We start from the raw sequence: 26,182 nt of genomic DNA on the forward strand, positions 1-26,182 counted from the left end.
CTGCGGAGAACTCATACGTAAGGATCTAAGTGGGACAAAGGTTTTGAGTACAGGTCTCTAGAGAAGTGGGTGATATCTTTGGCACATAACCACATTATACAATCTTCTGAGAAAAGGCAGAGGAATATAATAATGAGCAAGTGGGAGGGGGATAAATAACTAATAAATCAAAGAAAAGATGATGAAGATGATGATGATTAATTGCTGAAATAAAAATAAATATTACCTCATGAATTCCAAAGTGAGCATAGGAATCAAAGTAATAATCCCTGGATGTCATCTCTTCGGGATTGATGAGCTTTGCCATCTTGCCTCGGCCCGGGCAGCTTGGTTGCAATGGGACATGTATGACAGATTGAACTGGCTTTGGAACAACAGTAGGCTGAGGAGGCTGGGATGGGATGGGACAAACCTAGGAGAACATGGAATATTGTTAAGAGGCATCATTAAAAGAAAACATTTCTCTCTCTGTCTAGCATAGTGATATTATTATAACTAGCTAGGAGATAGTAAGACCAAAGACATCTGGGGTATCATAAGTGAAACTTAGGCTGCCATCTGTCCCTGACTCTTTAACTTATTTGCTCTGTTGTGGAAAATTTCCTTAATGGCTTTTTCCTTAATGTTCCTCTGCAGATACCTACGTCAGTGTAAAGTAATGGCAAATTATTGGTGTTCGCTGAAGTGGGTGACTCCAGACATTGACACAAGGCAGTTAAGAGCTAGGTTTTCTCCTTTAGTGTCTTTTTCTGTGAAACTGTCACAGCTTTGTGAGAGGTAAGTTGGAATAAATAAATAGTTCCCCTGCAAAGAAGAGCTCATAATCAAAGGATTTTGAACACAGTGTTGCCAACAAGAAGGACAGGATTCACAATCGATACTTAATTGTCAGGTAATGTATCTGGCTGTCTTGATGAGGTAGGTCTGAGAATGCTCACAATATCTGAAAGTCCCTGACACTATCTGAAAGTCTCTCAGCATGTCCAGAAAGCACTGTAGGGAGCTGTGTGGGATATGTGATCCCTTAATTTAGTTCCCTGTTGTTGGGAGATGCAGGAGTTATGGGTTACCAACACCCCCTGGCCCACTGCACTTAATTTTTCCTTGCATATTGCATCTCCAACACCAAAATTTTAATAGAGCCAGAATTCTTACACCCCCTTGACTCAGATTTGACACCTGTAGGATCTAAGACAGAAGCCAGAATATTTCCAAACATGAGACATAAACCATGGTCTGGCCGAACTTTCATCCTTAACATGAAGCAAAATGCTGAAAACTGAGAAAGACTGAGCAAGATGCTAGAGCTTCACATATGCACTAAGTCACCTGCAAATTATGGGTCAACAACTTCATATATTAGGAAGGTCAATCCTACTTAAAATGTGTCACCTCCTCTTGCACTTTTTTTTAATTTTCAGATTTAGTAGTTTCCCAGTGGGGACCAGATTTGCCTGAGCCTCTCCTAGATGCTTTCATAAAGTTCACTCTGTCTTCTATAGCTTGATACTGCAAGACATCAATCCCCTGTACTCTCTCTGAATAGCATCAATTAACCTAGCTCAGTTTACTTTACTACAAAAAAAAACCCACCACATTTTTTTCTCTTCCTCATTTGAAGATTTAAATGTGTCATCTTTTGATGGCTTCTTTGGTCCATCTGTGAAAAATGAATACTAGTGGTTTATGTTCCTGTAACACCTTTCATCCCCAAAGATCCAGAAATGCTTTATTTATACGTCTTTTCTATTTCTGACGTTTTTGACTTTATCACCTCACCCAGTTCACCTCCCACACAGAATACAATTGTTCCCAATTGGTATTTGTATTTCTGTCCTGTCTAGTTTTAAAATGTCCATTTGCAGTTATTTCTTTTAAGAGACTATTTCATTGCCTGTTCATTGCAAGCAACACCTTGACAGCTCATTCTGTCAAGGTGTTGCTTGTAGTATTCAACCCTTCCAAATTTAATCCTGATATTCTGTCTGGGTCTCAGGAAGTATCAGTTCTGCTCCTGGCTGCATAAATTTGTCTAGACAGGGTTATGAGAACAAGGCTTATACTGACTAAAGATACGGAACAAAACTAAATTCAGCAACTCAGCCTAGGAAAGTTGTCTGAATTATTTTGTTTGCTGTAAAGGAATTAACATTGTTATCTCATCGTCTGCAAGACAGCTGAATTCTGCTACAGCCAAGGAGTAGCAAGATAACTTTTATTAAGCTACTGAGGCAGCATTAGACCTTTGACTCACAGTACTTTTCAGGTTTATCTGAAGTACCTGAAGACTTACTGCTCTCAACCGTCCACCTACATCTCTGCCAGAGAGTACATATCCCATGTAGCAGAAGAAGTAGAAGCCTATTAGGTCTGCTTCTCAGCTGTCTTAGCTTGTAGCCAAGCAGCCTGTGGTAAAATGTGTTGATGGTGGTTGTGTGACAATGTTAGGCTGTGAATACCATTAGGTCATGCACTGTCCATCCTGTGCTATAGGTATAGCCTCATGCAGAAGGGGTAGCAGAAAACTGGATAGGAGTGGTGATCTTCTCACCCAGCAGCACTCTGTCACATGGACCTTAAATCAGCTGCTTCATTTCTGGTTTAGGCATATTAACACAAAAATTAAAATGATGCAATTTTTTGCAGCATCTGTAATAGCCACTAGTATAATTTCTGTGTGTAGCACTGTAATTCTGAAACTCCAAGGCAAGGTCACAATCACAAGAATAATTTTGTGAGTGGGGGTCAGGAAATCCCTCTATCATAGATTTGCTATAGACACTGTGAACAATTTCAGTCAAGAGTAACTCCTGTCCTGTGACAACAAATGCCTGGGGAAAGCATATAAACACAGTGGACAATTACAAAATAAAGAAATGTAATGAAAGCTATTATTTCTATCAGAAACAATAAAGTCTTCAGGTGTACTGTTCTGTGCTTGCTAAACTAGAAACAACTAAGCTTTTAGGCATATGGTATAACTGCTTTAGGAGAAAACATGCCTCCAAAAGAAAAGCTATCAAGGAAAGACAGCTTCCTGTATTCTTTCCAGAACTGAAGAGAATCCTTGATGCGATTTACAAGCTCAGCACATATATACCCTACCTGTCAGAAACAACTCATCTTTTGAGTAACTCCTGAAAATGGAAAGCATCTGGGCTGGGTGTAAACCTCACATCAATGAAAAAAACCTAACAAATCCTATCTGAATAAACCATGTTTATTACAAATACATATTCCAGCCAGCTGCACACAGTTGCAGAACACTGGCTGCTGCTAATGCAGATGAAGTCTGAAAGAATGCAAGCAGCTACCTCAGAATCCATTCATCACTGTGCCAAACATGCAGCCCTCTACTTTTCCATCTCACATTTGCTACTGAAGATATAGTTGGAAGGTCTGAAGGATGTGAGAAGTAACCTTTTTCTACCATTGCTATGGTACTTATGTCCTGCTGCTCTGTACCATTTCAACGCTTAAAGAAAATTAGGGAAATCTTTTCCTACTTTTAAAAATTAAATACAGTTTTTTTCCTCTTTCTTTGTGGACAAGGTTGGTAGATTACAGATGCATCAAGGGTATTAGCACAGGACCGCTTTTTTAAAAGCTTTGAAATCTTACAAAAGGCAAGATTCATAACTCTCATTCATTTCTCAAAATCTCACATCTGAACATCTTGACATAGGTTTCTAAAACACATATAGGCACTTCAGTGATGGATGTGACTTTCAGATATGTGGAGTTGCCCATGTGCATCAATGAAAACTGTCAAAACTCTTCTTTCTTGAAAACTGGACCTAAGTCAACATGGACTTACAAAGCTATCTGGATGTACAACTCCCATAATATGAAAGAGAACTTGGTATTCAAAAATCATAGGCTATTTTGAAAATTTGAGCCTTTTAGATATATCCATCTGCCTACAGAGAGACAAGATGGTGAAATACGCACAACTCATTTCTTAGGAGGTTTGTGACAAAAGCTGAGGTGTGTAGAGTAAAAAGTCTGCATTAGGTACAAGTTTTCAGGAAGCATGGCCTTCAAAGACCAGTAAAGAATGTTTGCCTTTCATTGTAGATTTTGTTTTTGTTAGTGGAGGCTTTATGTTGTGATATTTCCCAAAATCAGGATGAAATAGCCAGTTCCTCAGCAGCTATAAATCTACTTTCTGCTTGATAAAAATTGGGTTCGGTTTATTTTAAATTGCAGATAACTATGAGTTCAATGCAACTGCAAATCTCTCTAAACTCTAAAACTGCAAATCTAGCCAGCCAGACTGTAAAAAAATTGGGAGAGAGAACTGATTCTTAAAACTGCTTGCTTTGAAGCTACTCCTTTTTCAGCCACTTCAAAGTCAAGCACTGCCCTGAACTTCCTACATGGAGTTATGTGAAATGCCAGATCAACCTGTCATAGACAAACCTGTCCATATATTATCAGCAGGAAATTCATTGTCCTTTACAGACAAGTATAGCTTAGAGTACGTTACAATTGCTACATGTTATCCCTAAGGTAATGGTGATAGTAAAAATATTGTGAAAACACTGAGGCATGTTCTGAGACCTGAGGGTCTATTGTTTGCTTTAGAATAAAGCCTCTGTCCAGAACAACTGAGACTGAGCACTCATACAGGGAACTTGATTATACACTAAGTGTCCAAATCCTCAAAAAGTCAAAGTGAAAGATGCAAGCAGGTCTTCAGTATGATAAAGGCATGGTTGGCCTATTTAGGCTGCAGCAGAAGTAACACCAAGTAGCAAGAAGGAATGCAAAGATCACAAAGGTTTGCAAATCTGTTACTTGTTTGAAAGTTAAAAAGGAATTTGGATATCTACATGTAAATACAAGATAGGAACTGTGATATTTTTGTGGATCTGACCCAGGGTACTATATACTGTCAAGATTCTTAATGGGGACTATGATGGGGAAGAGCCAGAACCTTCTTAGTGACAGGTCACAAATTAAGCAAACAAATTTCCAGTTGGGTATAAGGGAATAATTCTTCTCCCTAATAGAAGTTAAGCACTGAAATAAATCCTTAGAGGGTCTGTGGGGTCTCCAACCTTGTAGACTGCAAAACTCAGCTGGAGAAGGTCCTTAGCAGCCTGATCTAGCTTTAAAGTTATCTTTTATCTGAGCAGGATGTTGGACTAGATGATCTTCGGAGGTCCCTTCCACCCATATTATTCTATGATAGTAAGACATGGACAATTATATTTGTACTATGCAGGAGACACAGGTGGCAATGGCATGATAAGCTTATAAACCTGAGCCTAGTGTAGATTATGGGGTGAGTTATAGATTTGGGGTTATAGATTTGTACACACAATAGGAACCAAACCTGTCTTCATGATATTAAAGAATGCAAACTATGAGAAGAATACAAGGACATGAGACTCTGGAACGAAAAGCTTTTGAAGCTACGTGTAACAGAATTGGACTGAGATGATAGGAAATGAGATGACTGAATGTACGGATGGGAGTGACAAAAGTCTGAGCAGTTCTAGACCATTCTGTGTGCCAGTGCAGGTAATAAAAGTGCTCTTCATCCAGCCTGCCCTCTTGACTGCTTACTGCACATTACAGTGCAGCTTGGGTACAGGAGTAAAAAACAAGCGACAAATTGTAGTTACAGATGTTGACATTTAACTGAAGTTGTGTTCCTTTTTATAAAGGTGGAGATTTTGCAATGTGTGTAGAGTAGAAGGTTCAGTACAGGGCATGAAGAGTCCTAGTTCAGCATAGAACAGAAGGAAATATGAGAAACGTATTACTATTAACTGAAATTTACTCTTTGCAAAGTACCTCGTGAAAGGATAGCAAAGCATTATTTAAAAAGTGCTAAGAGGTACCTTTCTTTAGGACAAGGTTGCATTTTTATTATCTTTGGCATGTGATAGACCTACTGTCTATTATTGTTTTAGATTTCATGTCACAGACTGAACTGCAACACCTTCTTCGTTTACAAAATCCCTGTTACATGGAACAGCTGGAGAGATGCCTTGTGCTTCCACCGGTACTCTATTGTGTAGAGCAGATGGTCTATCAGTGGACTGTTTGTGTGAAGCCCCTTAAGCCTCATGAGGAGTGAGCTAAGTTGCACGGGGGGAGTTTCTCTAGTGCTGGCTAAAGTCTCAAACCTCCTTCTACTGAAGTCAGAGAGTTTCGCAGCTTCAGCTTAGGGGCGAATCATGTTTTAGAACCGTTGCCCTCTGGTGGATAATGCTAAAAGTGAAGTCCAGCTGGCAGACGGCTAAATTCATTCTTCATTTCATGGGGTAGAGACAACGTTACTGCAATCAATAATCTGGAAACCAATCTCACATAAAACCATGCTGTTCCCTCCAAATATACAGCATATGGATTTGTCACAGTGTAATGGTCTCTGTTACATGAGTCAAGAATCTGAAAGGTGGAGAATTAAACAGAGGAGAATTTTAAGACTCATGAAGAAGGCAAGTTGTGCTGTTCTGTGGCTAGATGTTCTGTGGTTTTGTTTCCATTCTTCAGTGTAATCAGGAATGGAAGAGGTGGATATACTCAAGCACACTGGTTATTTTGACACAAGATTGACACCTATAAGCAAATCTGGCAGGCTGAGAAATAAAGGCTAGACCATCAGGGCTATGGTGTTTCTGACAGACATTCCAGACTTCTCAGCTTTTTTTCTGGCTCAGTACCATATATCAGGACACTTAGGAACAGCATGCTTTCTCATAAAGCTCTTCTGAATTTGATGCCTTGCTAAGAAGTATGGGTTTTTTGGTGGTTATATGTTACAGCAGCCTTTCTCCTGTTCCAGAATCCAGTCTGAAAAGTTGACTCTGGTGTGTAGATCACAGAGCAGTGCAACCGCAACCAGCAGCCTCACAAGGCCAGTGGCTCTCGCAGGTTGCAGCTTCTGGTCTTGTACAGATTTACAGCTACATCTGACATGGTAAGACTGCATGTTCCTGCTTTCCACTGGGGCATCCCATCCCTTTTAAGGATCCATGAAAGGCAAATAAAACCAAATGATTAAAAAAAAAAAATCCTTCCTACCTTCCTATTGATTTAAGCCTCTCCTTTTCTGACTAAAGAAGGTGAGAATTTAATTTAATTTCATCATTATCCATTCATTTGGTAGAAGCTGAGCCATTACAGTAGTGAAAAACAGGACGGTGCCTTAATGAGTGGTCCTCAGCCTACGAATATTGACTGGGTGAAATTCTGATACCATCACAGCAATTTAAAATTAAAAACTGAGGTCAACTGTGAGAGCTAAGAATGTTATTACCAGCCATATGTTACATAACTGGTATTACTTCTATAAAAATTTGAAGTGCACCTAATAACTAAAATAGCCATTAAAGGCCAGGGAGCACTTAAATTGACTGATCACCATGGAATACTTTTCCTTCTCTTCCATTCAATTACCCAGAAAAAAAGCAGTAGGTATAAACTATCTGGTATGTTTTCCTGCAACAGATTTTCCTTCTGAGATTTCTGGTTTTCAGGAATTTTGACAGATCTCTTCTCTTTGCAGCACTACATCCAAAACTCTCTAGAACAAAAGCAATCAAGATGCATAGACATAAGAAGGGGAAACAGCCTGTTGTTCTGACAAGGCTATTAGAGGCTTAGCTTTTGTGGTAGTTCAGAGGGAAGGTCTGAGGTATGTCTATTGCGGGTCTATTGTCAAGAGTGACGAAAGAGGAAAAGCCGATAGCAGAATGTTTGAACTGAATTAGGCTATAGCCTCTGGGAAATAAAGAGCTTTTCCAAGTTTAGTGTCATTTTATTTCCGATTTGCCTTTCAGGGAGTTGCAGAAGGGGAAGAAATATCTCTGCATTAATAAAATGCATCAGGTCTTCCCGCTGATTTTAAAATATTGGTCACAAACTCAAGGAATATAAAAATAAACCATACCGATTTAATTCCTGGGCATTCACTGCAGAGTCACCTCTATATTTGGTAGTGGCAATTGTTAACATTAAATGCTTACTACTTGCACTGACACTGATATTTTAATGTCCCATCTGGCCTGATCAGGCAAGCACTTCTATACCAACAAGAAGTAACACTCAGCTATGGTGTGCTGTTCAGGGGCCAAACTCACACTACCACTTCCAACTCCCATTCAGGTTTGGCATGGCAGAGTGAGAAAGTTGCGAGGGTGTCATATTGCTGGAACAGCACTGGCTTAAACTACAGTTGTTAGTCTTTCCCTTCCCCTTGTATTCTGCAATACAAGTAGTCAAATAGCACCAGTCTTGCCTCATTTTTTGAGAGGGGATGGAAACCCTCAGATTTATGTGTGGCTGTCTGATGGAGTCTTCAAGCCCTGTTAGTCCAGCACTAGTTCTAGGGCACCTGGGTACTATGAGGCAGTAGCTGGAACAAGGGTAATAGTTTTCCCTGTGTGGACATGAGTGCTGATAGTTCAAGGTTCCTGGTGAGTAATGTTCTCTGCTGCTTAGGTAGATTTGGCACTTTGCAATCAAACAGGACGAAGAAATTGTTCCATGTTATATTTCCCTGGGAGTAGCTCAAAGCCTATATTGTTATTTAGCAAGCCATGATTCAGTTCCTCCTGTGACGTGAGGCTCAGTAAATAATGAGCCAGTTTTCTAGGATGGCCTTTGCACAAACTTGTTGGACTAGCTGGGAAGAGGATCTAGGTTTCTCACTGTTCTGCGTTTGTTGGCCCCTTCCCTTCTATGTGCATCAGAGGGGACTCATCAGTGTCACCTTAATACTTCTTTTCTACAGTATAGCTCACAGTGTAGAATTCTCACTGGAGAATAAAAAGACTGCCCTTTCATTTCTCTGCAGAGCCCAACATTCAATGTGCAAGGCTCTATAAAAGAAGCCTCCATAATGTGGGGTGGGTCACGCAGGTAAGCTGAGGTAACTCCACATAAATTCTGAATTACATACCATTTATCATCATGGCTCTGAAGCCATGAATGGTGCGTAGGGACCTACAGTCAGAACGTTAGGGGCCTGTTAACAGATGGTAGTTAGTTGTATTTTAAGGATGACTAGGCAACTCAGCTCTTGGGGGGGGGACCAGAAATAAAAATTAAGGACAATGTCATTTTCTGAGGCATGAAACCCTAGCTTTTTTAGCAGTTGTTTTCACTTTGTGATCAACTATAAGCCAGGGAAGACATGCTACTGTTATCTGGAAGCAGTGAGCAGAAATGTAAACATGACCGATGGTTTTTATTTATCCCCAAGTGAAGAGAGATATTCATGTGCCAGATTACTTTAAAACGCCTCACATCACAAGGCACAGCTTGTTGTAGAAATAGCAACAGAAGTTATAGGAGCCTGTACTGAAAATATCAAAGTTGAACGCAGTGAAGAGGAAGAGTTTGTTGCAGACCATTGCATAAAGAGTTATGAAGCTACAAAGCCAGAGAAGTGTGAACTTTCCATGGTGATTTTCTTATTGGTTGCTACCATCATTGCTGCTGCATAAGTGCCTGCCTTGCTGAACAGAATCATGGTTCCAGTGATGTACAAATAAATAACAAGTGATACAGTCCCTTATGAGAAACTACTCAAGATGGACACAAAATAGAAAGCAAATAAAAATAGCTTGGTACTTTAAAGCTACTTTACATCACTCTGGCAAGTGCATGAAAATCTGTTGAGAAAAGGCGGGGGGAGAAAAGGCCCCACTACCAATGCTCATGTTGCATTTCTTGTAGGGGAAGTAGCTGTACCACTGGACAACCTCATCCCCACCCCATCATCATCTTGACTGACTTTCTTGTGACAGGGAACAAGAACCAGAAAGTGCTAATCAACTATAAAACCAGTTATTTTTAGGCCCTTTCTCAGTATCAGGCAGTAAGCTGAAATTCACATGAAAAAGTAGAGCTGTGCTATTTTTAGAGGCTAATTATTAACAAAAATAACCAGAGTATGCTATCTGTACAAATTATTTTCTTAAATTAGCAGAAAATTTAATGGAAGCCCTCCTCTGCTTAGCAAATTTCTAATGCACTGATCCCTGAAAGTCCCTTTGCATCTGATATCCCAGTCATTCTCTTCCCCTCTCACTGAGCTTCAGATGTTTCACAACGGTTCAAGGAAGACATTATATTCTATAGGCTTTGCTGAGCTTTAGGATGGGGGAAAGGAAAAAATTTCCAACTGATCACCTACTCCATGTCCTAGCTAAGCTTTTGATCTACACTTCAGTGTAGTTTTAGATGTAGTTCAGCTCTAGAGGAGGTCTCTACCTAAGAAGTATCCAGGTTTATCCATTATTACTTTTTAACCTCTACAGGATAAATGAGGACAGAAAGGAGAACAAGACTGAGAAATGGCAGTTCCTGAGTTGAAGTGCCAGAGAAAATCAGCACACTGACTTACACAGTTCAGTGCCACTTCAGAACTACCAGCAAATGGGCACCAACACGGAACAGAAGTCCCACATTTGGCACTTTCATTTGTCAATTAGCAAAAAATAGTCTGTTTCCCTGCACAGAGCAGACACCCTGCTGCTTCCTTTGGAGCTGTACTTCACTGTGTGTTAATATGTTATAGCACAGATTTTCTTTTGACTACCTGTAATAACCAGGCTGGCGGGTTTTTTTGTCCTCTGTGTTGATTTTAAGTCCATCTCACTGTGTGACTTTGAAGGAGTCAGCCATCTCCTAGTGTGGGTTATCAGCCTATTGCATCCTCTTGTGACCTACTAAACCCCAAGAGGTAGACTCTCTGAATCAACCCCTGAAATGGAAGAAGGCTCACTGGAGATGGGCAAGGGTGATGTGCCCATGAAACTCAGGGAATAATGCAGCGTGTGACTGACCACAGCTGTCTCAACACAAAGGGGATTAGATGGTGGCCTTTGTTTCAGATAAGCAGCAATCAGCAGTTGAGTGGATCAACTGGTGGTTTAAATGTTTCCCCTGACTTCATTAAAAGAGCATGAATGTCTCCATGAGTTAGAAAGACTTGCGTGGGGGAAGTGATTACATGGCTCAGCCCAACATAAAGGATAAAAGTTGAACAGCTAAGAGAATAATTTCAATGACAGCAGCGGGCTTGAGCTGCCTTCAATTCACATATTCCTTCGTGGTGACTGGGGACACACAGCATCATGACAGTAAACATATTACAAAAACCAGTAATGGGAATCACATTGGTATAATGATTGAACTGCAATTGCAATTCCTGTATTTTGTTAAGTGTAACTTCCATTTGTATTGTGTCTGCAGTGTATTTTGTATTACTCTACTAAATCAGAAATCCCATGTAATATCAACAGTTGTCAAATAAGACATTAATAAGACATTTGATATTAAACATTACACCTTCCATGCATGGAATATCTAAAAGAAACTGGTCAAGAGAGTATTGGATTCTAACACCTATCTGCAACTAGTATTTTCATTTGTAATCGTTAGAATAAAACTCTTGTGAGGACAGTCAAAGCTTTATTTTTATCGGATGTAAAGGGCCCAGCTGTAAACAAATCATTGGGGAGAAAACTGGCAGAAAGCCTTTAACTTGTGCTCAGGAGCCCCAGCTGCTAAAACAAAAATAGTAGCTTTTCTGCTTCACAAGCATGGTTAAGTGTATGGTGGGAGGAAAGTTCTGACTCTGTTCTCTCTTGGGCACCTGGAAGTTCAGGAGGATACTTCCCCTCGAGATTTACAATGAAGAGTGCATCTTCTCTTCCCCCTCCGGGCTTACCTTGGAGTGACAATGTATGAATTTCATACTGAAAGGTTTCAGGTTACTTAAAATATCCCAGAGAGTCTACCCTGAACTACCTCCATTGCTATTCATTAAGGGGCTGCCTCCATCCTGGCATTTGCTGTTACCATTCGCCTTCCCTTTCTTGCTGTTGCCATTTTCATAAGGGGTTGAGCGTTTTGAGTCAGCACTTCCATCGATGCTGATCCATAAGATAGCATATGTTATTGTGTGCTGAGAGTGGGCCCACACTTGGCTAAGACTGAATGGAAATCCTTGCCTGATTTACGGACACACTGTCGCATGCTTTGTCCACAACATCCAACCTCTGACTGTCCTGACAGTTGTTCAGTGCCTCTTTGCAACAAGCAACCGCTACTTGCACCACACAGTGTCAGCTGAGGCTGAATCCTTCCTGCAGGTGTCAGGCACGCAGGGGCAGCCTGCATTCTGCTACCCCATTTCTGTAGCTGCCACACACCCTTTCAAGCTTTTCTGTTGACATCTGTGTGGGTCCTGATTCTTCCTTCTTGTTGTGAAAAGCTTTGGGTCTGCCTAGTGCATTCGCAAGAGCACAGGGGCAGCAAGATTTGCATGTACGTGCATGAGTGGTGCATCTTTCCCTTTACTTATGCAGTAATAGAGAAGGAATTCAAAGGATTGCAGTAGAATCACCACAGACTGAAGAAGTGTCTTCAGGAGCAAAAAGGAAATTACCAGAGACAATATGAGCAGAAAATGTAACCAACAGTAGAAAGATCTCTATAACTGGGCTTCTGTTCAAATTAGCCTTGCACTGATGCTGTGTAAATAGGCTGATCAGCACGAAGACTGATGTTCTCTGACTGAAGTGCTTCTGACCTGTGATTTTCACTGATTCATGTGACTTTTCTTAACCTGAAAGGCTCAGAGTGAATCTCAGCTTTAGAAAGGTTTTTACTATTCATAGTTGTGACGAAACCTTGAAAACACCGAGTAAAAGTTTTCAAGTGCTGAAAGGCCTATAAAAGGAACACATTGACGCAAATTCAGTGTCTTTTTTTAGCTAGTCTTAGCACCTTTCCACACAGGAGGTTGGCATTATTGTTCTTTAGCCACAGTAAGGGCACAGCATGATGTACAGCAATGCAAAATTCTTTATTGCACCAACCCCATCTGTGTTCCAATGGTGGAACAGGCCTTCAGTTTCTCTTGCCTTTTGACATGCTGGTGGATGGGCCGAAAAAAATAATCCATCAAAATCTGTGCATTGTCAAAGATAACTGTGAGTCAAAGGATAGGACTGAATGTTTTGCTTGCTAGTTTTCTGAACATTAACATGATTTAAGAAACAGGAAAAAAAAAACCAGAAGAGAGAAAAATAATAGAAGCAAAACCAGTGTTTCCCTGTAGCCTGCTGCTGGCCATGTCACTGAATTCAGATCTGCCAAAGCTGATTTATCTTTTTCATGAATCTCAGGACCACAAGAACAGCATCTGGCTCACTCCAGTACTACTCATACCTCATTCCCAAGAAAGAAACCTTTTCCCCAGTTTGTGTAGTGCTGGTTGTTGGAAGCTACAATAATTTAACATGGAGAGTGGGAGAAGATTCAAGGTGATTCAAGGTTCTATTGACACAGAACAATGCTTTTTTTTTTCCTTTTTGGAACATATCAAGCTTCTTGGGATCCTGTTTCTTTAAATATTTCTCCTGTTCAAGCAATGATTAGCAACTGAGTGGGATAGAGGAGAAGAAGCATCAGCTCTCACTTCTGAACTGGCTGCGCATTCAGAATTAATAGGGAGGGAGAGATTTGTGACAGGAAGAACATTCCGAAAATGTGAAAAACACAGAAAAAAATGGGATTTTCTATAGGACTATGAATCAGGGGAATATGTTTTCAGAACTGCCATACAAATGAAAAAACACTGTGTTTGGTCTGTTAGTATTACTGATGGTTGGCAGCCGAGCCACCCTACGCTCTGTCTAGGATCAATAGAAAGAAAGAGGCTTCTTCAAACTATGATCCAGGTTTGAGATAGGCAGAGCTGCCATTCAGAGGTGTTTGTCTCTGTTGATTAGACAGGACAAGTAGCCCACCAACTCAGACACCTTGTTAAAGCATTTGAATTTACGTGAGCAGAATCCAGATCCTAGTTCACTCATTTAAAGTAAAATAATAACAATAGAAATTAATAAAGATTTGTTGATCCAATGATAGAGAACATCAGGACCCTAACCAATGACTTGTGTGTATTTGTTAAAATAGCATGCAAAACAAGAAGATCCCAAAAGAGTGACTTGAGTAACTCTTTAACCTTTTCAGGAACTTAAGCACTGCAAAATGCTTGTAAAAATGGGTTTTCTTGAGACACTGAATCACTGGAGGTAAACCTTTCAGCATCAAATAAAAACCAGTGCTTATTCTTCTCTTTTACTTACAACACAGTAATTTTCAGCAGAATTCTGAAGCATGATGCAAGTCAGAGGAATGCACTGTTCTGCCACCAGCAGCATGACCGACACAAATTGTATATCACAAGCAATAAGGTTTCTTTTGAAGACCATACCGTGAAGAAAGATCTAAATGATTAAAAAGATGAGGGAAGAACAAAAGAAATTGACAACAGCATCTCCCCTACCTCCTTAAAAAGGTCCAAATAAATAATACCATCTTTATTCAACACAGGATTTCTCACCAAAAACAGATGATTAAGTAGGATTTTGATCTTAAGCTGGTGTCAGAGATAGTGAAGTCATATCCAGCAGTTAAAAGACTTAAACTATTGCTAAGTGCTAAAAGCGAAATTTAGAAATGTTGGCAAGTATATTAAGTAATTAATTGTCTTGATTCCCTTTGTTCTGGATTGTGCAGACCGTACAATCCAGCAACTGTAATAAATCATCGGTCCTTTTCATTTTATTGAGACCTCAGTTCGACAGGTGTAAAAGAAAACATAGTTAATAGAGATGTGAACATACTCAGCATTTCACAGGACTGAATGTTTGAGGAAACCCAGGGACTGTGTTCCTTAGTTACAGATTCCTAAATTTACTGGATTTCTTAAATATCAACCAAGGAAAGAAAAATAATACAATGCATAAAAAAAATATATAAAGACCTTAGATTTCCAATTTTATTTCTATCTTGTGTTTGATTTCACTGAATCACAGAATCACAGACCAGTTGAGGTTGGAAGGGACCTCTGGAGGTGATCTGGTCCAACCTCCCTGCTCAAGCAGGGACACCTCAGGCCAGTTGCTCAGGGCTACGTCCAGATGGCTTTTGAGTATCTCCAACGAGGGAGACTCTGCAACCTCCCTGGGCAACCTGTGCCAGTGCTCAGTCATCCTCACAGTAAAAAAGTGTTTCCTGATGTTCAGATGGAACCTCCTGTGTTTCTGTCTGTGCCCATTGCCTCTTGTCCTGTCACTGGGCACCACCACAGAAAAGAGCCTGGCTCCATTCTTTTTGCACTCTCCCTTCAGGTATTTACATACATTGATTATATCCCTGAGCCTTCTCATCTCTAGGCTAAACATTCCCAGCTCTCTCAGCCTTTCCTCATATGAGAGATACTCCAGTCCCTTAATCATCTTCTTGGCCCTTTGTTGGACCCTCTCCAGTATGTCCATGTCTCTCTTGTACTGGGAAGCCCTGAACTGGACACAGAACTCCAGGCGTGGCCTCCCCAGTGCTGAATAAAGGTGAAAGATAACTTCCCCCCACTTGCTGCCAATACTCTGTCTAATGCCGCTGAGGATACCATCAGCCTTCTTTGCAGCAAGGACACATTGCTGGGTCCTGTTCAACCTGGTGTCCACCAGGATACCCAGCTCCTTTTCTGCCAAGCTGCTTTCCAGCCGGGTGCCTCCGGGGTTGTTCCTCCCCAGGTGCAGGACTTTGCACTTTGCCTTGCTGAACTTCATGAGGTTCCTGTCAGCCCATTTCTCCAGCCTTGATTAGCTTATTCAAATTTATTTGGATGTAAAATCAGTGTTTGAGCTATTTTCTGGTTTTATTTTTCCTCATGATTTGAGGTCAACAAACAAGGAAATGGGTAGAAACAGGAATCACATACCAGATTTCCTCTTTCTGACAAAAATATTAATTCTCCACTGTTATTGACTCTTCTTATACCCTTATAACTCACAATCCCCTTAGTAGAGCTGAGAGTGGTAGTGGCTTTTAAGAGAAACTTTGACCCCCAGTGGCCTCTGTGTTTTTAATAGGGATTAGACTTTCACACGTCTGAAAAGTCTGCAAGAAATGAAAAATGTCAGATGCAGTCAAGAGGCCCTAAATATAACATACAGCATGGAAAATATAAATGGTGCTTAATAGAATGATTAATATTGATGTTCATTATCATGACATATTATAAGAAAATGTATTGCTAATGACTTAGAAGAAACTAGCTGCTAGACAACTGTTCTCATTCTTTATACAAAAGGTACTCTGTGCACACAGTACAATTCAGAATTGCTAAATCCTGTTGAAAACTGTCACCATAACTACGTACTTGTAGCATTTATTTCTGTCCTTGTAAGATTGTACTGGTCATAGATTTATGTAGGGATATAACTTTGGCTTCTAAGAAAGATAGGTCTTGATCATACATAATGAAGAGTGTAACAGTACCTTCATGATCACTATTACACTGAGATTCTAAATGAAGCAAAATAGACACCTTATTTTTTAAGACTTTAATGACATAATACATTATCTGTATTTGGCACAGTTAATCTACAAGGTACAACTGATTTTTCCATTCATTCTCTTAGTGGATCTATAGTTACCTGAAGTATTTCAGTATGGTTTAGAGTCTTAAGCCACTTAACATAGGGCTATCATATTTGTCTATGATTGGACAGAAATAGTATACATTTCAGGAAATGTCAGACCTGCTCACAGACACTTGTGGTTTGTATGTGCTAAATCAAGCACATGTGTGAGTCATCAAACTTATTGTACAATATGCACAGTAAGTCCCAGACTGGTTTAAATAAACTACAGACTTGGTTTAAATTATACTAAAAGTTTAAATTATACTACAAGTCCCAGACTTGGTTTAAATTATACAAATGTGTGTGGTGTGCAGAACAATCATAATTCAAAAAATACAGTATTCACTTGGCCATTCCAATTGTAGTATAATCCCAGGTAAACCTTTCAAAATCCCTGAATTTAACCTATACAAAATATCTGTGCAGAACTAGAATAAATGTCTAAGCAAGTACAGGCATACAGTATAGCTAAGATGAGGGCCAGGATTTCAAAGGTATGTGGAAAGGTACGTGGAAGGAGAGTGTCACTCCCTTAAGGGTATCTGGTCAAGGACCTTTTCCAGTGCAACAGGGACAGTAGTAAGAAAAGGAGGAAGCCGTGAACAAGAACATAGGAGGACACAAACCCGACCGACATGATACGGGAGGGAGTGACGAGAACCAAACCGGGTCAGTCACATCAACTGATAAGGGCATGTGAGAGCGTGAGAAAGTTTATTCCAGCGAGGTTACCTGACTGGGGACCTCTCCGTTGGGAAACTAATGGGGAAAGGGGGAAACCACGAAACATGCTGAGACACAGACCTGACAAAACAGACATGGAGACTATGGCAAGAAACAAACCTCACCAGGCACACTGACTGACGAGCGATCAAAAAACCACAGGTACCACTTCCAGGAAGACCAGCCTGGACTTTGCAACTGATAATACTCCATACCGGGGGACCCCGGCCCGGGAGGAGCGCGGGAATGGACAGAGCTGTAGAGACCCATGGGGCGGGGGACGCGCAGGGGAAGGGGCAGCAGGGGGACCAAGGGGGGAGACAGAAAGGGGCGTAAGAGGGGCGGCCGGCTGGAACACGGGGCCGGTCAGCACGCTTGTCCGGCCGAGCCCCGTGCCTGATGGACGCAGTCCGTCCTAGCGTCTTGTACCTTCCTATTAAACCTCTTCTGCAGCGTCTCTCTGCGGATGCTCGCTCTCTGTCCCCTGTGAGCGTGTGCTGCGAGGACCGGGTGCCCGCTCCTGGTGAGACCTGTGTGGGCACGAGGGGAATTCGGTGCCAGCTGCTGGGGTCAGACCGGGGGGTGGGCACCCCCAGCCTGTGGTGCCAGCACCTGGAGCGAGCGGGGTCTCCGTGTCAGCTCCTGGAGCCAGTGGGGGTCTCGAACCTCCAGCCACTGGGGTGGGAACGGCGCCCGTTCCCCAAACCAGCTGCCCGGGTCACTGCCCGCGTGCCTGGTGCCGGCTGCGGGGGGAGACTCTGTGTCTTCCCCAATTCTGGTGGGCCTGGGGTGCGCACGCCTGTCCAGGTGGGGGTGCTGGGCAGGCGGAGGGGCCATGCTGGTGATCAAGGGATCTGCAAAGGTGTGTGTGCTTGTGAACCTGGAGAGTGGTGCGTGCATGTGTGCCTGCACTAGTGCCCGCTTCGTCCTCTGCCCACCGGAGAAGAGGCGGGGGCTTGGGTGTCTGTGGATTGTCTTTTACGTGAGTCCTGTGTGTAGGTGCTGCTGAAGGCAACGCCTTGTCTGCGGCAGCCTGTGTGACTGGCCATGTCGGTGTCCTCTGCGTGTGTGTGTGGGCAGACAGGTGCACAGCCTCATTACTTGTTGGACCTGCAACCAGGAACGCGTCCGCCATGTCCCTCAGCCTGGACAGAGGCTCTGGGTCACCAGGCACCAGGTTGGGCTCCAGTGGCCAGGCAGGAGAGGTCCCGGGCCAGAGCGGCTGGAGGAGGTGGGCCGAGCTTCTTGCATCACTTAACAGTATGCAGGCAAAGACGTATTCAGAAATTTACACCTATGGTTTTCAGAAATACCCATTCGGCTCAGTGTCTTCCCAGTTGCTGCATCCCACTCTCTGCAGCCTCCAACCCATCCTCCGAGGGGTTCAGCAGTGTGATACAGGCCTAGCAATGATCAACTGCCCAGATGTGCAACCCTGGCTTAGAGTCCTAAGAAAAATCCTAAACTGTAAGAGGGAGCTTTGACAAAGCCTGTAGCATAGAGCCATGAAAGATAAAACGAAGTGAAATGCAAATTTAAAGTTCAAGGATTCAGGAAGAAAAATGATAATGTGAAGAGAAATAACATGCTAAAGGATTCTAAAGATGGCAACAGCAACATGAAGTATGAACATGAAGTAACATGAAACAACATGGATGTTCCCAGCAGCAGCAGAATCTGACCCTTCACCACCTGCTTCATGATCACCTGGTCAGCAAAGACTTTTTGCGTGTCTTATGTTGGGAATGATAAGCATATTAGTGCTTTGCCTAATAACTTGTTAATCCTAACTGCCTTTGATATGTTAGACAATAAATAATTGCTTCATACGTTTGAGTTGAATATATTCTGCCTACAAGTGATTCTCTGGGCATGGTGAAAGGTGCTTGAACGGAGTGACTCAGAGGGAATGATAGTAACAGTGCCTCAATTTCTGAGGAGGTTTTGAAGAAAAAATATTTTTGAGAACCAGGCTTTCACTTATTTCTCAATGTATTTTTACTAGCAAAAATGTTCCAATCCATGACCTCTGTCATGCATTTTATGCATTTTAATTGAATTGGTCTGACTTGCAAGTGAGCTCTTATTCTCTGACTCTGAGATATGTAGGTGTTACAGAATTTAAGAAAACAAGACCAGTTATATTTAATTGCTGAATCAAAGGTGTGAATGCTGGGAAGTGATCTAAACTGAAACAAGACAAATATTTTTAAATGCTCCCTTTCTGAATTGGGAATTTGTATTCCGAACAGCTCACCAAGTTAGTTGAATTTAAACTTACTTTTTTAGCGCTATATTTGAAATGTGAGCTTGTTATTTCAACTTGAAAAGGAAGGCTATATCTTCCTGTAATTCTCCACAACTAAACTGAATTTTGTCAGAACACCCGTACAGAGGAAGACAGTGAATATAAAGGATGTTATGGAATGAAAAGCTAGGACTTTTCTGTGAAACTGGCTTTTTAAACATAGAGCTTCTCTGTCAACAGAGATATATATATATATAAACATTTGATGTGGTATAAGACTTTAACCAGGATTTTATAATTTTACACTATATGAGCCCACATTGGCACAGCAGTGTCTTCTCTGACATAGTTTTAATAACACTGACAACCTAGGTGCACAAAGAAACGAAAGTCACAGCATAATATGCAGTTTGAATTTATGTAAATATAAAACATTGTGTTTATACATATAAAGACACATACACATGATAAGTAATTTTGTAAGTAGGCATATTAATGTGTGTTTAAGGAACTGCATACTTTTCTGTGTGGCTGAAAAGACAAATGATCACAATGTTAAGGCACTTATTGAATTATTAAATACAATAGTCTTGGTCATTCAGAACTAGTGTTGTGTATTGCATTTGCATAGTTCTAAGATGAGGAACAGAGTAACTTCCTTGATTTGAAATAGTGTAGGAACTTGTGCCAGTGTGACTGGGTATCTTGTTGGCAATTCATTAATTATCAGACTCTGGAACTACACTGGATATGAATGGTTTTTTAACGGTGATGGTATTTTGTAACCGCATTGAAGAAGCTAATTAAACTGAAATCCCAAGTTTAAAAAAACCCTGGTAAAGGAAAGCTGCTCATAAGTCTGCTTAGTAATGGACAAAGAAATATTAATCTTTCTTCAGACTGTAAAGGCAAATGTGCATACTTCTGAGACTGACTAGTCCTCATTTATAGCAAGGACAACATATATGTCCTTAAGCAGTCTGTAAATTTAGCCTAATGAAGTACATTTGCTCATATTTGGACATTAAACATTATTTGGTCTTGGTTTACCTAGTCTGAGAAATTTCATTGTTAGAGACTGAGATTAATAACCGATCAACTCCAGGCTTAGGTAGCATATTTGCTCTCAAGAGGGCTGCAAATACCACAATTGACTTCAATGTGTTTTCAGCAGTTATTTAAGAAACCTGGATATGTATCTAACATTCAGAACACAGGTAATCCTACTAGTTCCAGTGAAATTACTTTTGTTCCATATTATACAAGATGGATGAGGACTGTTTTTAAATATCCTGCCAGTCAATGGAACTTGATTCTACAATAAATAATCATGTTGAGTGCTTCTGACACACATGAGCAAAGCAGTGTGTTCAGCATTTCTTGCATTATTAATAGAACATTTACTGAAGTGTTCAAAGATCTTCAGCAATTTATGTTAACTCCAAGAGGTTCTGAACTACACCTGTTAAAAAGATATCTACATAGTGCATGTCAAAAGCAGTTGTTGATAGTCACGTTGATATAAATCAGGCTTGTATAGCTTCATGTTAACAAGCAAATAAGCTTTTGCTATTTCAGACCCATCTTTTAAACACAGTTAAGAAAGGGATATGAGAAAGTATACTCCTAACATTGTTATACAATCATGAAACAGAATGACGAAAACTCTATTCTTGAGCAAAACCACTGGTGATTCATCCTTTTAAATACAATTTTAAATATAGATGTGAGCTGGTTTTGAATCTATATAAATCAGAAATAATTCTGCTGAAACTGTTGCATTTACTGAGGGCAAACCTGTCTTGAGATCAGAATGCCTTTGTTTCCAGTAGGCATGGTTAGAATACTCAGTTTTACCTGGTGGAAATAGACCTTGCAAGTATAAATATTTTTGCCTTCCACTTTACAAAGTGACAAAGACATATTTTTTGAGCACTAAGGAGCATTATTGGCTTTCTGTTGAGAAAGGAATGGACCTATCAGACCTATAGAAAGATGGCACAGAGACTTTTTTCTTCAATAAAATAATTGTACTGAGGTTACAAGAAAGCATGTCTTCTATTAAAAAAAAAAAAAATCCTAGAAGAATAGTTTCACATTTTCATGAAAATCTCACAGTAATAAGCGAAAGCACCTTCTTTGCTTAAAAAATCCTTATCTTTGTCTCCCATTAAATTTATCTGCTTAAACAAAAATTCTCTTGGAAAAGCAGGACAGAAATTGAATGTCAAATACAGAGAAAACAGAAACATAAACCCAATTTTGAATTGGACTAGTTTTACAAGTTCTAGGCTAACTTTCATTAAAACTGTATACTTGCTGTCACAGTACAAGTATTATAATTCATTAAAGTATGTTTGAAAAATCTAAGAAGTGTGAGATGGAGTTTGGCACTGGAGGCTTGAATTAACCTCTTGGTACTGAATGAGAAATGAAAGGTAGCAGGACACATGCTTCAAATGGGCTTCAAAATGACAATCAGCTTTTTGATTTAACAGAATATAAAGATTCAGCAGATTAGATATTAATAGAAGGATAATGTAGTTAAAACAGCAAGCTAGGAAAAAGATCTTCTCAGTAATATGTCAAGTTCAGCAGTGACAATGTGACTGCAATCAAACATGAGGTGAGGTGAGGTGAGAGCCAGTGTGATGCCGGAGGTAGAACCGTGATGGGTTGGAGCTGAGCGGCTGCTCAGGATCCTGATGCAGAGACTCGTGAGGAGTGCCACATTTTCTCCTGGCTCTACTCATTGGAATGGTGATTGGAGTGGGTCTCAGAAAACAGTATGTGTGTGTGCAAGGGTATGACAGTGGGTGAAAAGCTTTCTCTGCCAGAGTCTCTCTCTCTCACAGTATGGTAAGTCAGTTATTTGTGAGATGAACTGTTGATTAACCATTTGTGAGACAATGCTGGTAAAAGCAAATTTCTATGAAGAAGTTCAAGGAAGCTTTAATACACACACCTTGACAAGCAATTAAAAACAGTCTTCTGTTTTTCTGGGTTGTGTTCTTTCCTCATTCATGGTTGGTTGGGGTGAATCACAGGACTAGAACTACATTCTATCTCTTCTTATTCCGTAACTGACTAATGTAGTCAAAAAACAGTCAATGTTAGTTTTATTCTCTCTTTCTGACAGAGAAATTGAGGTTTGCATTAGACCTTACCAGCTGTTGCAACCCCCCCCATTATTTCCTTATTTACAAGCTGTAAAAGGGTGAATTGATTCTCTCCTGATGGCCTCTTGCTACCTCCACCTACAGCTCCTTGATTCCTGACATTTGTTGAATCCAACAACGGGACAATGAAGCACAACAAGAAAATATTCTGCAAGTACATAGGCACAAAAAGGGAGGCTAGGGAAAATGTGGGCCCATTGCTAAATGGAGCAGGGGGCCTGGTGACAAAGCATGTGGAAAAGGCCAATGTACTCAGTGTGTTCTTCACCTTGCTCTTTACTTCTAAGACCAGCATTCAGGAGTCACAGCGTGATTCTGTGACTTTTTGACAGTAAATTTAAGTATGTATTTCTACTGTTCCTGCTTTTATGGAAATGAGCAGCTTCTCTGGATGTTGATTGTATTTCCCTATCTTTCCTTCCTGCCTTCCTCCCTCCTCTTCCTTCCTTTCTTCCCTTCCTTTTCACCCTCCCTTTCCTCCTTCCTTTTCTTTTCCACTTTCACAAAATAATTTATGACCTCTGACCTCCAGTAAATTTACAAAGCACATTCTGTTTCATGACTAAATATAGTATTTTCCACAACAGGGCTTTTACTTGAGGGCAATTTCACGTTTGCCACTCCTAATCCCAGAAATCTAAGAGATCATCAAACTTACACAAAGCTGAAAAGGATTTAGCTGAAATTGTAGTCTGCTACATACTTTCTTGCACAATAAAATACATCCCCTTTTTTTGTCTTCTCTGACCAGTAACTGTTCTTGTACCTCAGTTTTATTATTTCAAATGCTTGGTCTGGTTCATATTTGCAGAGGATCTAGTGAGTTATATCAAAGCCAACAGAACTGAAAGGGTAATGACGGCCCCTACCTTTTTTTAAGGCTCAACAATACAATAGGCAGAGCATCCCTAACAATAGTTGAACACCTCCTGCTGCCTGTAAATTCAGCTACTCCTAACACTGTGACTCCTAAGGAGGCAACTATATTATGATGTGGCTAACACTATTTCATTTGATTTCCTTCTGAAACAGCTGTTCCACCTGTACAGTTACACAAGATGCAAACTGTGGGTAAGAAGCCGTGCTGCTTTTCAAATTTGACCTCTCTCTTTCTAGGGAAAAAAGAAATGACTAACCTAAAATACCAAAGTAAAACATGCCAGATACACAGCTGGGCTCCGCCACAAGGGACTTCTGCAGAATACACTTTATTGACACTACCTGGCCTTTTGCATTTAATCAGTTAGTCTTCTGCTACAAAGTTCTTTCAGTTAAGAAAATATTCTTCCTTTCCATTCTTGTAACATTTCTGCACAGCTTCTAGTTAAAAGGAGGCAAGCAAGATGCTATATAATACAGTGGTCATGGGCCTGAGAAGATGACCTGTAAGAAGAGGTTACTGAACTTTCCTGAACTTTGATTTGTGGAAAAGGAGGCTAAGGGACAATCTAATAGCAGCCTGCAAGTACTTGAAAGATAGCTAAAAGGAAAATGGAGGCAAACTCTTCTCAATAGCAGCAGATGAGATAATGAGGTGCAAAGGTCACAATTTGCAGTTTGGGAGGTTCAGATAGGACAATAAGAAAAACTTTTTCACTGAGAGGTCTGTGCAGCACTGGAAGAGGTTGCCTAGAAGGGTAATGGAATCTCCATACTTGGAGATTTACAAGACTTGGCTAGAGATAGCAATGGCCAACATGATCTAATGGTGGTGACTGTTCTACACTCAGTGTGAAGTTGCATGAGATGCTCTATAGAAGTCCTTTCTAACCAACATCTCCGTGTTTCTGCAATGCCACTGAGTGTGATCCCTATTTATAAAGGACTCAGTGGTGTTAATCTTGATTGATATATCCCAATGTAACTGAGAGTAGAGTTAAAAAAAAAAAAAAGTATCCTGTACTTCAGACAGGATAATGTCTAATGCAGGGCACAATCATGAGAAATATGGTCCTCAAATAGAAGTAGTTCAAAAGGAGTTATGGGAAGAGTTAATTACTTCCCTATTTGTGACTAAGGAAAAGAAAATCGGTAGCTGGTCTTTATCCCAAGCTGGGGTCAAGCTTCAGGGCAATGGATTGATGAATACTACAAGGATGCAACTAGAAACTGAAACAGATGGCAGGGTCTCCTCTCCTCCTGTCTAAGTAAGAAGTTAAGGTCCACAACAGAAATAAGTTTGGACTGGTGGACTGTTGTTGGAAGGCCCTGGCTTGGCCATACATTATTCTGGGCTCTGAGACTGGGTTTGAGCCTTCTGGCGCTATTAGAAGTGATGAAACATAAGTCGTATGGTCAGAAAAGGACAAGAAGGACAGAAGAACTGCTAGGTCACATGTGACCCCAAGCGTGCATTGTGAGCACTGAAGGAACACTTCAACACTAAACCTTGGAGACCACTATATACCATTGCTTCCCAACCAGTGTGTTTACTTTCATTGTACTGTTACAAGAGAGGGAAATGCTACTTTTTCTTTTAAAAAGAGGAGGGGGAACTTTGACAGAATGGTTCAGATATACTTGGATCCTTGGACAGGACAAGAGCACTAGGAACTTAAGTGTATGGTCCAGACTAAACAGTAAGCTGAATGTAAAGCTTGCCAACTGCACTATGATGAAGTTTGCCACTAGGAAAAGCTGAGGAGGAAAGTGGTATAAAACCATGTCTTAGAAAACACACACCTCCATGCCCCCTCTTCCAAAGTTGTTTTTTTTCCCCCATCCTTTCTCAGAAAAGCTTAAGGAATGCTTTTTTCTGTGAATAATGGCTAGAAAAGGTGGTAATGCCCTTTTTTAAACAATAATTTATTCTGGGAGGAAAAGGCCCAGGTACAATGCAATCCTCAATACGTGCAAACTTAAGAGCAGGACAGGATATTTTAAGTGAGGGAGAATAGTAATCTCCTCACCTTCTTTATTGTGTCTCCATCTAAAATTTTAGCTAAACATTTTATTGCCACCATAATTTCCTTGCAAATGTTTTGTTACTGAAATAGTCTTTTCATTTTGGGAAGCGAAGACATTGAGGTTTTATTTATGATCACCTAACTTTTCACACTCAAAATACAAAGCAAAATTATTTTTTATTTCTGCATTTAACAGAGTTTTCAGAAAAGCAAACTTGGCAGTGAGTGCTTCTTCAAGTGAGCCTGCCTTATTTCCAACTCTGTTCGCTAAATCTCCAAATTGTTGATGCAATAAAATGAAGATAAATAGATTTTCTATTCCAGATTTTCAAACTGAACTTCTATTTTTAGAAATATGCAGGTTATGGAAGAGACAAAATTTTACATACCTTTTAAAATTTGGATTTTTTGAGATAGATTTTTCACAGCTGAGACCTGAAAAACCTAGCTTATGAGAAATAAATAAAGCCATCATCCTTCATCTTTCTACACCTCTTAAATTTCAGCTGAACACTGAAATACGAAGAGTGAAATAGTGCCCATCCTCTCACAGTCACTGTGAAGTTAGAAAGTTGTCTTGGCTCCCATGGAACAGCTTGAAAGCAATAGCACGCCAAGAGACTCCATGGAGCCAGTCAGTACCTGTTCAAGAAC

At 40.5% G+C, this 26,182-nt stretch overlaps 1 protein-coding gene across 1 annotated transcript in view; it reads right to left on the reverse strand.

The window, feature by feature from the left end:
- PRMT8 (protein arginine methyltransferase 8) overlaps positions 1–26,182 on the reverse strand; it is a 65,251-nt gene that overhangs the window by 32,177 nt on the left and 6,892 nt on the right. Inside the window, exon 2 of the mRNA XM_010575409.1 lies at positions 227–412. Coding sequence (XP_010573711.1) covers positions 227–412 — 186 coding nt within the window. The remainder of the gene's footprint in view (positions 1–226; positions 413–26,182) is intronic.

Source organism: Haliaeetus leucocephalus, unplaced genomic scaffold (assembly GCF_000737465.1).
Source record: "Haliaeetus leucocephalus isolate CR32 unplaced genomic scaffold, Haliaeetus_leucocephalus-4.0 Scaffold473, whole genome shotgun sequence".
NCBI classification, from domain to species: domain Eukaryota; kingdom Metazoa; phylum Chordata; class Aves; order Accipitriformes; family Accipitridae; genus Haliaeetus; species Haliaeetus leucocephalus.